Source organism: Manis javanica, chromosome 2 (genome assembly GCF_040802235.1).
Source record: "Manis javanica isolate MJ-LG chromosome 2, MJ_LKY, whole genome shotgun sequence".
NCBI classification, from domain to species: Eukaryota; Metazoa; Chordata; class Mammalia; order Pholidota; family Manidae; genus Manis; species Manis javanica.
The window spans coordinates 105,267,919-105,285,809 of record NC_133157.1 but is presented as its reverse complement, the minus strand read 5'-3'; the positions used below and the strand labels follow the sequence as shown (position 1 = coordinate 105,285,809).

General features: G+C 42.1%; 1 protein-coding gene across 6 annotated transcripts in view; it reads right to left on the bottom strand.

Moving 5' to 3' along the window:
• The window catches only part of PDSS1 (decaprenyl diphosphate synthase subunit 1), a 49,856-nt gene that overhangs the window by 22,272 nt on the left and 9,693 nt on the right, over positions 1-17,891 (bottom strand). For 4 of the 6 annotated variants that reach the window (XR_012127945.1, XM_073229053.1, XM_073229054.1 and 1 more), the window contains exons 4-7: positions 16,383-16,513; positions 4,490-4,631; positions 1,698-1,809; positions 1,491-1,600 (exon numbers count right to left, since the gene is read on the bottom strand). Coding sequence is in view for 5 of the 6 variants with exons in the window: in XM_073229053.1 (XP_073085154.1) it covers positions 1,491-1,600; positions 1,698-1,809; positions 4,490-4,631; positions 16,383-16,513 (495 nt within the window). In the remaining variant the exon portion in view is untranslated. Of the gene's footprint in view, positions 1-1,490; positions 1,601-1,697; positions 1,810-4,489; positions 4,632-6,328; positions 6,532-13,620; positions 13,850-16,382; positions 16,514-17,891 lie in introns of those variants that run through there. The other 2 variants (XM_037004505.2, XM_037004506.2) reach the window with 2 other exon arrangements.

The following is a 17,891-nucleotide window of genomic DNA, read 5'->3' as shown; positions in this document are numbered from 1 at the left end:
TACATATGCATACGTGTGCTGTAATGTCTCTGGCCTCCTAAGCACAGGGCAGGACCGCAGTTCAGTCTTTCCCTGGTGACATGGGTCCACCTCCTGGGCCCTTTGTAGGATTTGATCGCTGAGTAACTAGAACCCTGTGCCTGTGGGACACCCAGTTTGTGCGGACAGTGACTCACTGTGTCCAGTTCCAAATGCCCCACTACCTGCTAGTGCTTCTAGCTGCAGCCTCAAGCGAGGGACACCACCAGCGGGCTTCCCTTAGCACACCACTGTGCCTTCCGAGGGGACCCTCAGCCTTCCTGGAGGTTTGGCCAGCAAGGGTATGACATCAATGAAGGATTAACATTAACAGCTTTATGGCACACATCTCAAGTCACTGACTCTTAACATTTAGCATTCAAGTGTCTCTCAAATTTTCATCTGTTGCTCACTTGCAGTTCCTTGGAAATTAAAAAATAATAGCCCTTCCAAGAAGGAAAAAATGGTGGAGATGGTGGCCAGCACACTCTACATAATTCCTTAGGGCTTCAATTAGATCTTTTTAGGAACAAAATGTGGACCTCTTTCTTTTCTGGCTCACAATTATACATATCTTGACATGTCAAAACACAGACACTATTGGCAAAGGACTTTTCACCTGAGAGGCTTGAGAAAAGCTCTCTTTAACTGTAATCATGTTAAGAGTGTACCAGGGCAGCAACTTACATTTGCCCCATACAGGCTTTCCTTCCTTATTGCTTTAATTACAAGGGATTATGACTTGCCCAGGTTTCATCTCTGTTACATCTATTAGGCTGAGACATGCTCAGATGAATGATTCTGTGGAGAGAACTGTCTCTTGTTCCTGGGCTAGCACGAAAACCACATTTTCATTCTCAGATTAAGGATATTATGAACTGATTTTCTTTAAAAAAGAAAACTATGTGGAGAATGGAGGAAGGCCAGGGAGAAAGCAGGGGAAAGAAAAAGCTGTGGTTCACAATTTATACCTTGTAGAAAAATGGCTTGTTTTTATTTCATGTAAAAATGCTGGGAGGATCTATTTCTTACAAAAAAAGATAAAGAACTCTAGTGCCATCTAACAGATATGTTCTGCTATATAAATATGTTTAAGAACATAGCACTTTATTAACGTTTTATAGGTAAAGTGTCAGAAATAGTGTGTGTGACAAGAATCAGAGAAATTATAGTGAGTTGTTACAAAGGTTACATAGTTTGGAGATGAGATTGGGTGAATGAATAAAGCTTATTTTGATTCAATTCTTGGGAAGAAAGATGGAAAGTTAATGTCTTAAGGGCAGAAAACGAAAAGAAAACCACAGCAGAAGCTCTCTGCTATTTGGACATGTCATTCTTTTCTCAGTGACCTCTTGGGATCTGGGCCACTATTTTAAGGTTCTCCAGTGAAAATTTTTCTAGGAGAATTAGCTCCCAAGAAAGAGAAATGCTTTTTATTTTTTTAAACTTGAAAAACGACAGAACGTACATACTGCTTTACAACTGTTGGCTATCAGACTTGCAGTCTTCTTGAAGGTCTTTTCAAGGTAGTGGGCGAATCTTTCATTCTCATTTTCCTTTGACCCTAGCTGAAGAAATTCACCTAGAAAGATGGACAAGGGTCACTTGAGATATGGTTGGATTACCTGGATAAATACCAGATCAAACAAAAAAAAGAAGAAAAGTTGGATTTCACCTACCACGCACCAAATCTTCAATAACTTGGGTTAAAATAGATATAACAGCTGTATTTCCTATTCGTGCCAGAGCTATAGATGCTGCAGAAAGAATTAAATCTCCAGCCAGAACAGCCTAGAGAAGAAGGAAAAAAAACAACTTTCAGAGACAAGTATCAGCACAATGGAGCCAACAGTCAGGTGGGCTTCTCAACAATACACAGGGAAATGGGAAGGAGGGGTCATCTTGGATGTAGTTTTTCCCTTCCTTTCTCCACACAATTATGTTATGATCAGTTACGGACACAGGACATCGTTAGAATGGACTGGCTTCCACTGGTGACGTGTCTCTTTCTCCAGTTCAGAACTGTGGCAATGAATGCCTGGCAACATAAGGTAGCTTACCCTCTACCGGCATGCCACAGGCCCACCAGGGAGCAGCTGCCTTCAGACCACATGCTCTCCCCTCAAACCACACTGTTGGTGTCTTTGCACTTACCATTGCTTCTTCAGTTAGTAGACTGGTTTGCATGATCAGCTCCAGCAGCACCAGGAAGTCTGCTCCAATCCCTGCCTGATCACACAGCTCTTCTATGAGAGCACAGCCTGCCTGTGCATCTACACACTTTTCTTCCATCAGTGATTTGCTTTTTCTCCCACCTCCTTGGCAGCAAAGGCTGGGCATTATCTCAGCACGTAGCACACCTAGTGCCTATGCGCCTGGCATGATACACGCTTTTCTCCTTGGCTTAGTTTTCTTGAAAACTAAACTAAGGGATCTGGGGCTCCAAGCTCAGTGCTCTTTCCACTGTATCACACTGCCCCTCATTCCTAGACAAAATACTCCTTCTGCTGAACACTAGATAATCTAATCGCTATTCCCCAGTCTTCTTTAGATTGTGAGTAGATGTCCATGCTGCATTTGCAACTAATTATAAATCATACGTAATTGAAATAAATGCTGCAATGAAATACACTAATTTGCATGTTTAAAGATATGCATAACTGACACATGGTGTGGGGTCAATCATGGGGAAGACAGTGTAGCACAAGAGGAGACAAGTAGTGACTCTGTGGCATCTTACTACACTGATGGACAGTGACTGCAATGGGGTATTAGGGGGACTCGATAATATGGGTGAATGTAGTAACCACGTTTTTATGTGAAACCTTCATAAGAGTGTATATCAGTAATACCTTAATTAAAAAAAAAGATGCATAACTGGTATGTTATAGAGGAATTCGTTATAAATGCTACAGTTCACAGAAATTTTAATGCATAGGATTTTCAACATAGGCACATTTTCAGTTTTTATTGTGTCAGTTCTCTAGTGTCTAAACTCATGATGTTCTTCAGTATGTTTACCAATTGATCATTTTGTGTAACAAAATGGTGTAAGATGTCTTGCTATCAATACACATTGATAAGCTCACTGTGCTCATTCTGCTGCCTACAGAAACGCACAGATCTGTCACTCGCAGACGAGGGGTCTGGACCTTTAGGTTTTCTCATCTTTCCTCCTCTGGCCCCAGGGATCCCAGAGGCCTGAAGGTGCCAGCATCTGCTCTGAAGCTAGCAGAATAGGGCTGGCTGGGGAAAGAAAGGTGGTACCCGCGCTGGGTAACAAGCTTGGGGTGGAGGAGCTGAGGGACTGGTGTTTGATGGGTAACAGAGTAGTTTTGGTTGCGAGGCAGAAGAGGGGAGGAGACCGGCAGGTGGGTTTCGGGAGACAGGCCTTGAGCTGTTAGAGGCAGATGAGAGCAGTCAACACACTCCTTCACCTGCACTGATAAAGGCCAACGGCAGAGGCGACACAGAGGGGACCAGTCTGCGAGTCCTGGGTCTGCCCTCAGGCTCCTTTTCCCTGCCCGGGACTCCGGCAATGCCTTGGGAACTCTGGGACAGTCTGACATCAGCCACGTGTGACTGTGGGGACAGGCCATAAAGCTACCTGCCGCTGCTCCAAAACCAAACTCCACTATTTTGTTATCGACATTCTGATGCGTGGAATTCTGTCAATCAGACATAAAACCTTTTAAATCTACAATATGAAATAGGAGGCTTACACAGCTTGCAGGACTCGATTATACAAGGTCATGTGTGCTGAAGTAAGAAGCAGCATGTGAAAGCAACAAGTAGCATATATTGCTCCTTTTAATAAAGGCAATCGGAAAACAGGTGGGAACAGGTACTCTCAATAAGTGGCTGCTCCCAAGCCACTTCTCCTCAGTTATTTATCATCCCCCTTATTCAACCCAAGACTTAAGCTCCCTCAACCAAAACTCCCCATTTTACATATGCCCCTACAGGATATTCTAATAAAACAATATGGAAATATACTTTAAAATTATAAAGGTATTTTCAAAAGGTAAAATTTTTGTGGTAGAACAGTGTTCCTCTGAGAGACAGACAGATTCTAGTTTTATGTTTGACTTGCCTTGACACTCTTGCATGTGGCAGTCAATTGACGGTTCAGCAAGTAAGCAGCATTTGATTAATCTGAGGCCAAAATGAAGTGTATGATGCCTCAAGAAATAAGCTTTTTGTGTAACTACCAAACTCCCTTTCCTTATAACCACAAGGAATTCTATATAAAACCATGAATAACCAGAAACACTAAGTTTATTTTTCTATGATGTCACATCTTATCAAATATCTGTAACCAGAGAGGACATAAATCCTATTTCAAAAGTTGGAAGACCACATTTGAGGAAGCATATGTTGCTTTTTAATGAGACAAATCTGAAAAATAAATGCTATCCACAGAACATGTGATGTGGTTGGAAGGATTAAGAAAAAAACAAAGAGACCATACCTTCTGTTCACCCCAGATCTTATTAACTGTGTGTTTTCCTCTCCGAGAACAGGCATCATCAATAACGTCATCGTGTACCAGACTAGCAGTGTGGATCATCTCTGCAATTAAGGCTATGGAGCGCTGGCTTGCTTGCACATCTCTAGTTAACAGAAAGCAATGCTTTTTAAGAGATGCCGTCTATAACCTTCTCAGCAATCATCTTGTGAAAACTGGACATCAGATCTAGGATAAAGAATTTTATTTCTCTAAGAGAAACTGTGTAAAAACCTTGGCTTCCCTACAGAGCCATTTCTACCATTTAGAGAACATTTTCAAAACACATGAGATGCCCTGCCAAGATTATGCTCTCTGCACACCATATTAAGTAGAATGAAAAAAGGATAAACATCTCAGAGGTCTGGCCATCAGGCTAAAGAATCATCTTTATAACAGCAGCCTTGGTCAGTTGGATCAAGTTTAAAGTTAGTTTACAATTAGATTTCAGGGGTGGATGGGAAGAGAGATGAGAAGCATTGTAAAAAAGTTACTAAAGAACCAATGGTTTCTACGTTTAGCGCTTTTATCAGTGCTCAAATGAAATTCAGTAAGAAGATTGCAATATCCAAGATAGGATTTTTGTAAAAACTCTCTTCCAATTTGCATTTAATGTTTGCGTTAGAAATTTAAACTTATATTTCCCAGATTTAACACAGAATTGAATTTGATACTTAAAACAGAATGTTCCCCAGTTTCTTCTCATTCATTGACATTATCTCCATCATCACCTATGGGAATTTTAAAAAACTGAATTTCAAGAAAACCAAACTAGGGAAATAATCAGCTGAATTTTCTGAACTAAAAACATACACCTGACTTACACACATGCTAATCAAATGCTTCACACATTCCAACAGCTTACTCTACACGTATCTTCACAGTATCTCTCAGAGGGGAGAAAAGTGAGAAGGATACTGAAATTGGGCTTTTTCTTTAAAACTCTAATCTGAACATCTGCTCATTCTTATTCCTCAGATTTAGCAGAAAGCAATGAAAAATGAAGCCTAACTATATCAAAAAATGTGCTAATTTAACTACCAACACTTAATCAGCATGAAGAACATCTTCTGATCTTCTTTAAATATAATTTTAGAATGGAGGTGCAGATGACTTCTAAAAGCTTGTTCACAATTCCCCAGTTAGATGTGCCCAGCCCCCTACAGTAGGAAGTCCTACTGTATTTTCAGGTAGACTAATTGGACTGTATTTTGTTCAAGTTGAATGCACAGGAAAAGATGTACAGTTTTAAAAGTTTTTAACATAGAGGTGATTTTTTTAGAATAGTTTCTCAGCTGAATTTTGGTCTAATAAAATGTAGTACTTCCTACTGGTCAGTAGTACACCTCACCTTGGCACAGCTTTTCAAGCCGCTAGCCTTTCCCATGCATTTTTTTCCCACTTTCGATATCATGAATTAGTCAGCAGACAGAGGTTTCCTGCTAGAAGTGGCAGTAAAATGGCAACACTCAGGCATGGGAATTTTTTTATTATTTATAAATATTAAAGACAAAGATCTCATAAGTATTTCACAGACTCTGTATTATATAAAAATGTTAAATTGCATGGCTAAATTTTTGACTGATAAAATCAGAATTCTTGTTTAGAAGACTGTGATACATTCCTTGCATCAGATAAATGCTGCATTTGGACACTTTCAAAGTTTACCTGATATACTTTTCCTCTGTAATTAAACTTATTATAATGTGTGTAAGCTTCTATCTGGAAGATACTGCCACTGTTTGTCCAAAGCAGAGTGCATTGGTTTGGAACCAAAATGTAGAGATTACAGAAAAATCTCACACTGTATTTCAGATGAAATCTCCCAAGTGCCAGACTGAGTCATGCCTTCAAAAAGCTGCACACCATTTCTACTTTCTGCTCTGAAATGGCTGCTGCAGTGTCCCAGCTTCTGGAAGAGGTGCTGAGGAAAGCCAGCCGGCAAGACAGCAGGAGGGAAGGAGGTCCTAGTCTAGAAAGCTGGCTGTGTCCTCTGTACCTCAGACCTGCAAGAGGATTCACGATTCAGCAAGCCCCTCCATATATTGGGTTTTTCTTCCCCCCATCATTAGATTTAAAAGAAAATTTTTATCACAAACAATTTCAAACAGAGAGAAAAACAGATGGAGTAATATGATGATCCCCTCCCCCCAACACTCACACCATGTACTCTTCACTCAGCTTATGTGCAGTTTAAATAAAATGCTTTCCCCCCTATTCATACAAATATATAACATGAGGTCTTAAAACAAAGTAAAAGTAAACCCCTGTTGGAAAATTGTCTCTGAAAAGAAAATCACACTTTGTCAATGAATTGTCTTGGTTTGCAACAAATGAGGAAGGCAGACACATTTTAAAAGTAAACGTGGAGAGGGAGGAGCTAAGATGGTGGTGTGAGTAGGGCAGTGGAAATCTCCTCCCAAAACCATATATATTTTTGAAAATACAACAAATACAACTATTCCTAAAAGAGAGACCAGAAGATACAGGACAACAGCCAGGCTACATCTACATCTGTGAGAACCCAGTGCCTCGCGAAGTGGGAAAGATACAAGCTGCAGGTAAGATACCTGGCAGAACCCAAGCTCCCCTCACCCCAGCTCCCCGGTGGGAGGAGAGGAGTCAGAGAGGGGAGAGGGAGCCCAGGACTGCTAAACAGCCAGCCCTAGCTATCCGCACCGGAGCGCAGACACACATTGCATGGTGTGTTGAATATTACGGAAATGGAACAGTAAAATCTGCGAGCGGGTCCCTGCAGCCAGCTCCCCTGGGACAAAAGAAAAGCAAGTGCTTTTTGAAAATCTTAAAGGGACAGGAGCCTCATAGCTGGATGGAAGTGTCCCAGCACACACAGCTTAGCAGCGGGGAATCCTGGGGAACTCCAGGCACCCTAACCCCCTGGGAGGCAGCACAGCTCTGAGGCCCCTCACAGCAATAAACACCCTCCCATCCATTCCCACTTCAGTGCTGCCCCGACATGGCACAGGATAAGCCTGAGAGCGGCCGCGCCCAAACCAACCGCCCAGAGCCTCCTCTGCAGCCGCCCAAGCAAGACTCAGAGGCCCCACTGGCACGCAACTGCCCAACACAAGCCACTAGGACTTTGTTCTCCCAGCTGACACATGCGCCAACTGCCCACGACTACCTCTATTGCCATGAAAAGGCAGAAGAATTTGATCCAGACAAGAATAACCCAGACAACCCCTGAGAAGGAGCCTGGGGAGATAGATTTAACCAATCTTCCTGAAAAAGAATTCAAAATAATGGTCATGCTGATGGAGCTGAGGACAAATATGCAACAACTAACAGAGTAAGCGGAGATGGAGAATACAGAAATAAAACAATCTCTGGAAGGACTTAAAAGCAGACTGGATGAGGCACAAGATGCCATTAATGGAATAGAAATCAGAGAACAGGAACACAGAGAAGCTGAGGCAGAGAGATAAAAGGATCTCTAGGAATGAAAGAATATAAAGAGAACTGTGAGACCAATCCAAACTGAACAATATCCGCATTATAGGGACACCAGAAGAAGAGAGAGAAAAAAGGAGAGAAAGTGTATTTGAAGAAACAATTGCTGAAAATTTCCCCAAATTGGGGGAGGAAATAGTCTCTCAGACCATGGAAGCTGACAGAACTCCCAACAGAAGGGAACCAAGGAGGACAACACCAAGACACATAATAATTAAAATGGCAAAGATCAAGGACAAGGACAGAGTATTAAAGGCAGGCAGAGAGAAAAAAAAGGTCACCTACAAAGGAAAACCCATCAGGCTATCATCAGACTTCTCAATAGAAACCTTACAGGCCAGAAGAAAATGGCATGATATATTTAATGCAATGAAACAGAAGGGCCTTGAACCAAGAATACTGTATCCAGCACGACTATCATTTAAATATGAAGGAGGGATTAAACAATTCCCAGACAAGCAAAAGTTGAGGGAATTTGCCTCCCACAAATCACCTCTACAGGGTATTTTAGAGGGACTACTCCAGATGGAAGCACTCCTAATGCTAAATAGATGTCACCAGAGAAAATAAAATTTCACCAAACAAAGCAGACCAACCAAGTATTAACTAAAGGCAAAAAATAAAATCAACTACTCACAAAATCAGTCAAAGGAAACACAAAAGAACACAGAATAAAACACCTACCATATAAAGAATGGAGGAGGAAGAATAAGAAGGGAGAGAAATAAAGAATCATCAGACTGTGTGTATCATAGCTCAATAAGCGAGTTAGACAGTAAGATAGTAAAGAAGCTAACCTTGAACCTTTGGTAACCACGAACCTAAAGCCTGCAATGGCAATAATTACATATCTTTCAATAATCACCATAAATGTAAATGGACTGAATGCACCAGTCAAAAGATGCAGAGGAACAGAATGGATAAAAAAGCAAGACCCTCTATATGCTGCTTACAAGAGACTCACCTCAAACCCAAAGACATGCACAGACTAAAAGTCAAGGGATAGAAAAAAGATATTTCATGCAGACAACAGGGAGAAAAAAGCAGGTATTGCAGTACTAGTATCAGACAAAATAGACTTCAAAACAAAGAAAGTAACAAGAGATAAAGAAGGATATTACATAATGATAAAGGGGTCAATCCAACAAGAGGATATAACCATTATAAATATATATGCACCCAATACAGGAGCACAAACATATGTGAAAGAAATACTAACAAAATTAAAGGAGGAAACAAAATGCAATGCATTCATTTTAGGAGACTTCAACACACCACTCACTCCAAAGAACAGATCCACCAGACAGAAAGTAAGTAAGGACACAGAGGCACTGAACAACACTGAACAACACTAGAACAGACGGACCAAATAGACATCTACAGAATTATACACTCAAAAGCAACAGGATACACATTCTTCTCAAGTGCAAATGGAACATTCTTCAAAATACACCACATACTAAGCCACAAAAAGAGTCTCAATAAATGCCAAAAGACTGAAATTCTACCAACCAACTTCTCGATCACAAAGGTATAAAAATAGAGAAAGCAAAAAGAGAAAGCAAAAAGGCTCACAAACACATGGAGGCTTAACAACATACTCCTAAATAATCAATGGATCAATGACCAAATCAAAATAGAGATCCAGCAATATATGGAAACAAATGACAACAACAACACAAAGCCCCAACTTCTGTGGGATGCAGTGAAAGCAATCCAGGCATATTTAAAGAAGGAAGAACAATCCCAAATGAGCAGTCTAAAGATACAATTACTGACATTGGAAAAAGAAGAACAAATGAGGCCTAAAGTCAGCAGGAGGGACATAATAAAGATCAGAGAAGAAATAAATAAAATTGAGGACAATAAAACAATAGAAAAAAATCAATGAAACCAAGAGCTGGTTCTTTGAGAAAATAAACAAAATAGATAAGCCCCAAGCCAGACTTATAAAAAGAAAAAGAAAATCTACACACATCAACAGAATTAGAAAAGAGAAAGGAAAAATCTCTATGGAACCCACAGAAATACAAAGAAATATTAGAGAATACTATGAAATCCTATATGCTAACAAGCTGGAAAACCTAGAAGAAATGGACAACTTCCTAGAAAAATACAACCTTCCAAGACTGACCAAGGAAGAAACACAAAATCTAAACAGACCAATTACCAGCAAAGAAATTGAGTCGGTAATCAAAAACCTACCCAAGAGCAAAACCCCCAGGCCAGATGAATTTACTGCAGAGTTTTATCAGACAGACAGAGAAGACATAATACCCATTCTCCTTAAAGTTTTCCAAAAAATAGAAGAAGAGGGAATACTCCCAATTCATTCTATGAAGCCAGCATCACCCTAATACCAAAACTAGGGAAAGACCCCACCAAAGAAGAAAATTACAGACCAATATCCCTGATGAACACAGATGGAAAAATACTCAACAAAATATTAGCAAACCAAATTCAAAAGTACATCAAGAGCATCATACACCAAGATCAAGTGGGATTCAATTCAGGGATGCAAGGATGGTACAACATTCGAAAATCCATCAACATCATCCACAACATAAACAAAAAGAAGCATAAAAATCACATGATCATCTCCATAGATGCTGAAAAAGCATTCGACAAAATTTAACACCCATTCATGATAAAAACTCTCAGCAAAATGGGTATAGAGGGCAAGTACCTCAATATAATAAAGGCCATATATGATAAACCCACAGCCAACATCACACTTAACAGTGAGAAGCTGAAAGCATTTCCTCTGAGATCGGGAACACGACTGGGATGCCCACTCTCCCCACTGTTATTCAACATAGTACTGTAGGTCCTAGCCACAGCAATTAGACAAAACAAAGAAATACAAGGAATCCAGATTGTTAAAGAAGAAGTCAAACTATCACTATTTGCAGATGATATGATATTGTACATAAAAAACCCTTAAGACTCCATTCCAAAACTACTAGAACTGATATCGGAATATAGCAAAGTTGCAGGACACAAAATTAGTACACAGAAATCTGAGGCTTTCCTATATACTAACAATGAACTAATAGAGAAACCAGGAAAACAATTCCATTCACAATTGCATCAAAAAGAATAAAATACCTAGGAATAAACCTAACCAAGGAAGTGAAAGACCTATACCTTGAAAAGTACAAGACACTCTTAACAGAAATTAAAGAGGACACTAACAAATGGAAACTCATCCCATGCTCTTGGCTAGGAAGAATTAACATTGTCAAAATGGCCATCCTGCCTAAAGCAATCTACAGATTGGATGCAATCCCTATCAAATTACCAACCGCATTCTTCAACAAACTGGAACAAATAGTTCAAAATTTCATATGGAACCACCAAAGACCCCGAGTAGCCAAAGCAATCCTGAGAAGGAAGAATTAAGTGGGAGGGATCTCTCTCCCCAACTTCAAGCTCTACTACAAAGCCACAGTAATCAAGACAATTTGGTACTGGCACAAGAACAGACCCACAGACCAGTGGAACACAGTAGAGTCTCCAAACATTAACCCAAACATATATGGTCAATTAATATATGATAAAGGAGCCATGGACATGCAATGGGCAAATGACAGCCTCTTTAACAGTTGGTGTTGGCAAAACTGGACAGCTACATATAAGAGAATGAAACTGGATCATTGTCTAACCCCATAAACAAAAGTAAACTCCAAATGGATCACAGACCTGAAGGTAAGCCATGAAACCATAAAACTCTTAGAAAAAAACATAGGCAAAAATCTCTAGGACATAAACATGAGCGACTTCTTCATGAACATATCTCCCCAGGCAAGGGAAACAAAAGCAAAAATGAACAAGTGGGACTGTATCAAGCTGAAAAGCTTCTGTACAGCAAAGGACACCATCAGTAGAACAAAAAGGTGTCCTACAGTATGGGAGAATATATTTATAAATGATAGATCCAATAAAGGATTGAAATCCAAAATATATAAAGAAATAACACATCTCAACAAACAAAAAGCAAATAATCCAAGTAAAAAATTGGCAGAGGAGCTGAACAGACACTTCTCCAAAGATGAAATTCAGATGGCCAACAGACACATGAAAAGATGCTCCACATCGCTAGTCATCAGAGAAATGCAAATTAAAACCACAATGAGATATCACCTCACACCAGTAAGGATCACCACCATCCAAAAGACACACAACAACAAATGTTGGCGAGGTTGTGGAGAAAGGGGAACCCTCCTACACTGCTGGTGGGAATGTAAATTAGTTCAACCATTGTGGAAAGCAGTATGGAGGTTCCTCAAAAAGCTCAAAATTAGAAATACCATTTGACCCAGGAATTCCACTCCTAGGAATTTACCCTATGAATGCAGCCAGTTTGAAAAAGACAGATGCACCCCTATGTTTACCGTAGCACTATTTACAATAGCCAAGAAATGCAACTAACCTAAGTGTCCATCAGTAGATGAATGGATAAAGAAGATGTGGTACATATACACAATGGATATTATTCAGCCATAAGAAGAAAACAAATTCTACCATTTGCAACAACATGGATGGAGCTAGAGGGTATTATGCTCAGTGAAATAAGCCAGGTGGAGAAAGACAAGTACCAAATGATTTTACTCATATGTGGAATATAAGAACAAAGGAAAAACTGAAGGAACAAAAGAGCAGCAGAATCACAGAACCCAAGAATGAACTTACAGTTACCAAAGGGAAAGGGACTGGGGAGGATGGGTGGGAAAGGAGGGAAAAGGGGGGGGGAGAAGAAAGGGGGCCTTACGATTAGCATGTATAATGTAGGGGGGGCAAGGGGAGGGCTGTGCAACACAGAGAAGTAGTGATTTCACAGCATCTTACTACGCTGATGGACAGTGACTAATGGGGTATATGGGGGGGACTTGGTGAAAGTGGGAGTCTAGTAAACATAATGTTCCTCGTGTAATTGTAGATTAATGATACCAAAACAAAAAATGTTACCTCCTGAACATGGGATTTTTATCACACTTGGACTCTTCACCTACTAAGTAATGTGAAACCTGCATTCTATAATCTGTATTATCTACTCAAACATCTGGCTGTGTAAACTGGATTAGTGGGATTCACCACCACTTGACTATTTGTACAATCCAGATTAACACATCTCTGCCCAATATAACTTGAGTAGTCCTGATGTCCCAGCCATCAGCAGTGACATGCGTGTCCCGGTGGGCATGATGGTACCAAGACCAATGATTAGAGCAGGCCCTTCAATGAGGCTGCTGGGCAAGGCAGGTTTGGATTGTTTGAGAAAGATTAGACACTACAGCTGTGCTGTGTGCAATGAGTGCATTCATAGGATATTACAGCAATCCATGTATTATAAAGCTCATTTTTTATCTGGATTCTTGAATAGAGTAAGTCTGGACTTACGGTTCATTTGGGTTTTGCTGGACTCTGCTGCAGCATGGGTTCTCTGGGAGGCAGACAGTGAAGTTTCAAGTACAGGGGTCCGCTCAGGAGTGCCCTTGGGATCAACACCCGAGGAAGGGAGCGGGGGGAAACAGGACTGGGTAGAAGAAGAACCTCCTGCAATGCAGTCCCATCCACAGCCACAACCACCCACTGGGCACTCCGCAGCCAGCCTGGCCCTTTACCTATCAGCCCCCGGATGTGCCTCATGCAAGAAGGGCTTGGCCTCAGGTGAGAGGGTTTTCTTCAGCCAAGGCAACTTGGAAGAGGCTGAGAACTGAAGGCTCTCCAGCAACGGTGGCTGGCACAGCAGCTGACGTAAGAGGCCTTCCCTGCAGGGGGATTTGGATGATGTGGTTCAGAATTCACAATTCTTGTGTTCTGGTCCTTGCAAGTCTGGGTCGACTGTGTGCATCCCTCCACTTACGGCCCAGGTTCTATGCTTACCAGGATACAGAAAGGAAGAATAAAGAGTGGGTCTTAAGCTCTGCAGGGTCACAGTACACTTTCAGAATGTAGTAAAAGCTACATGTACCCTTCCCCAGAAAAATGCAAATACACAGATAATTTTGTATACAATTCTAAGGGGCTCACGGAGCCCCATACTCCCATAGACCTCAGGTCAAGAAGTCCCAGTAAAGGGACCTACCATGGAACATTCAGTGGACAACTGAAAAGCTTGGTAAAGGGGAATGAGAAACATCAAAAGGTACTGAGTTTGCTGAATCCCCCTTGCTATTTAAGGCATCTGTTCTATTCTGTTTTCTATAATACCCCACAGGATTACTGTTCACCTATTTGATACACATGTCACAAGCAGGAAGATGTCCAATGGGCCTCATAGGTGCCGTTAAGCTTTGGTTGTCAAATGATAGAGCAGGTCTCTCATTCTGCCATCACCAACCGGCCAGCAAGTGACATCCTGGAATGGGTCCTGGTGCCACTGGGCTGGAGGATGGCTCTGTGCCACTGCTAGATTTGGAGTCTGGGTGTGACCCTGACCTCAAGTCCATAACACTTTTTCCCACGTTGTTCAACTCCTTCTCAGCAACTGAAATCACCAATAGCCCAGGGCTCCCGAAGTTCTGCCCCTAGCCCCCTTGCTTTACATGGCATGGAAGTAACTGCTAGATATTTAGCCAATCAAGAGCCTGATCCAGAAGGGTCCTCAGGAAGCTGGGGCTTGAGGGTAGTACCTGTACCAGAACCCTGTGCCACCCAAATGCACACCACAGGCACGACTTGCCCGGACGCCACTGCCTCTGCACTGCGCCTTTAGTAAGCCCTGCCCCCATCGCTGACAGGGAGGATGGGGACACTGCAAAAATGCCCCTGGAGAGGACAGGATGGAACCTACTTTCCAAACTGGCAATGCCTTTTCTGTGTTATACTCTCCCATGTTGTCTGCAACTGGCAGTTTATACAGTTTCAGTAAGGCAAACTGGTAACACTTTCACCTCTGGGGATGACAGACAGCTGATTGGGTTTAAAGCAAAGAAGAGGAGCTTCCTCCCCATGTTAGCTCTGAGGGCAATGGACTGTATGTATTAATCTGAGAAATCAAAAATATAAACACACACTCTCTTGAGACCAGTGGTTCTCAACCAGGAATGTCTATACTCTCCAGGGGACATTTCGCAGTGTCTGGCAACATTTTTGGTTGTCATCAACCTGGAAGAGCTAGGGGATACTGGTATCTGCTGGGTAGAGGCCAGCAGGGCAGCCCCCCAACAAACACTCAGCTGGTTCAAAATGTCAGTGGGGTCAAGGCTGAGGAACCTGGCTCTAGACCACAGGAGACCGGCTGACCCTGGATGGGCTCAGGGCTAAGGGGCACTGACCACCCCCTGCCCAGCACAGTACAAAACTGCAAATAACTTCTGACTCCCCCAAAACTTAATTACTAATAGCCTACTGCTGACTTCATGGCAGGAAATGATAAAATAGACTAGTATCGACATATTTTATGCATGATGACATATCTTTTGAAAATTTTTTTTTCTAGGCTATGCAGTTCATCTGTGATTTTTTTTTAAACTGTCACCAATCTCCCAAAAAGTTTTCCAATCTATGTACTGAAAAAAATCTGCATTATCAGAAGACCCATGCAGTTCAAACCTATGTTGTTCAACGGTCAGCTGTATTATCTATTAAGAAAAGGGAATAAAATATGAATACACCAACCACCCTAGGGAATGTATAAGTACATTATGGTCTTCTGGAATTTCCATCAATACATTACATGACTTACAAAAAACAAGGATGAACAGCTCCAGCAATACAGTGAAGAGTTACAAAACAATGTTAAGTACACCAAGTAGAGCACAAGATTGGATCCATGTTGCATGACTGAAGGCAAGAGGGGAGGGAAGAGAGAAAGGTGAAGGGGGAATGGCAGACAGCGTGAGGTCCTGGCCAAGTCCTTTTCCTCTAAGATTTCCCTTCATATAAAAACACTGCAGCTGTTTCAATATTTTAAGATTGTTTATATATTCACTACACAGAAGTTGAGGACTGACAGTCAAAAAGCCTTCTTTTAAGATTTTTCTTTGGCACGTTTCCTAAGATCCCAGGAGGGCAGGCACTGCACGGGGTGTGGTATCCAGAATCCCCACATAGCTCATGACCTTACAACCTTTGCACTAACTGCCCTGTGTGCATAATGATCACATGTAAGCACACGCCCGGGCGTTCCTTACTTCTGAATCAGAAAACTTAATTTGGCTTTTAAAATTCATTCTAAAATCTTTACTGGCAGCTGCAGTGCTTTGCAGAGTGACCAGATTCCAGAGTGACTGTAGCGACTTAGAGCCAGAAACCACTCATCACGAAGGGCATCTTAGAATACACACTGCTTCTCAAACAGGAAATTAAATGGTAACCTTGGGAAGGGAGATAGGCCAAATATTAAAAATGACACAGCAGTGACAGTTAATAAATAACTCACCGGGAGTTATTATGATGGGTATTACATGCTCGGGCCATTAGCACCACAATAATCGGTCGGAAGGCTTTTCCTTTTCCATCAAAGTAGTATTCAGACATTTCCTTAAGTTCTGTTGTGGATATGAGTAGTTCCTGAAATAAAGTATCATAAATAAAGCTGAAATTTCTCTGTGTCAATATGGTATCATAGTTGCACAGAAAGTCAATAGGATTTCTTTTACAAAACTTTGACTTCAGTGTGTTCATTTCAACTGAGAACTCCAACACTCAGTTGCAAAAGGTTCCAACATAGTGCGGCCACACCCCAGGCTGCCCTGCAGCTGGGTGACATGCCATGCGTGGCTCGCCTTGGGGAGCCTAGGTGGTAGAGTGGGCACTGCCGCCTGCCTCCAGTGCCTCCAAGAGACTCCAAGAAGGAGGAAAGCACTAGGTGGCCTAGGGGCACTGGGCCAGTGACAGCTGGACAGAGAAAGGAACAGGGGTAGGAAGCAGCTTGGGACAAGGAGGAGAGAGGTCAAAGACAGGGAGTGTGAGAGACACTGACTACCAGAGCCAATGAAGCAGGAGGTCGGCGGGGTAGGGGGTGTGCAAAGCTATGCCCCAGGGGCAGGAAGGTAAGACAGCAGTGGGGGGAGAGACAGAGGTCAGCAATTCTGACTCAGACATCATTTAGCCACAGATGAGTCAAAGGTTCACAGAGTAAGTGTGAGACATCGTTTGCCTGGCTGGGAGGAGCTTACAATTGAGTTACAATTTTTAAAAAATGTATGAATAGTACAGTGGTACAGTAGTAACCTGAACAATGCCATACATAAAGTGCTTTAAAATTTCAGAGAAGGCAGAGATCATGTGTGCTAGAAAAAACAAACATTTTATGGAGGAGGCAAGCTTTGCCCTGGGATTAAAGGATTAGTAGGATTCTGAGCCATGAAGAGGAAGGTGATAGGTAAATTTTTTGATGTATCTGCTGCTCAGGCACTCACTGGAATGGCTCAGGGCGGATCCCCCAGCAGCCACAGGAGCCAAGAATGGGCACAGAGACCCCTCAACCGGGCTCAGGTGAACACAATACAGTGCGAGGTCATTAATTCACTAAGATACCAACTCGGTGTCAAGCATGGTAATAAAAGCAGAGTCACAAAGAGAAACAAGACAGCCCCTTGCCCAAGGGAGCACAGTCTCGATGAGCAGGAAGTCAGACAGTAATTGCAATGTGCAGGGGGCGCCTAAGGTGAGCTCCGTCACTCTGGGAGCACAAAGCCTCAGGCTACAATAGGGTATAGGGAGCAAGGACGCCGGGATCATGGGAACAGAGTGGCCTGACAGAAGGCTGTGGGGACTGCAGGCAGAGCCGGCCCCAGGGCTGTGGAGGGGAAGGACGGGGGGTGATTCCAGGAGCCTTCCCGGGTTTCTGGGTGGTGCCTCCAATGAGCAGGAAAAATAGAAAAAACATGGTAGGGGGAAGTAGAGTCACAGTTAAGTTTGAGATGGGCATGGACACTCCGTGGAA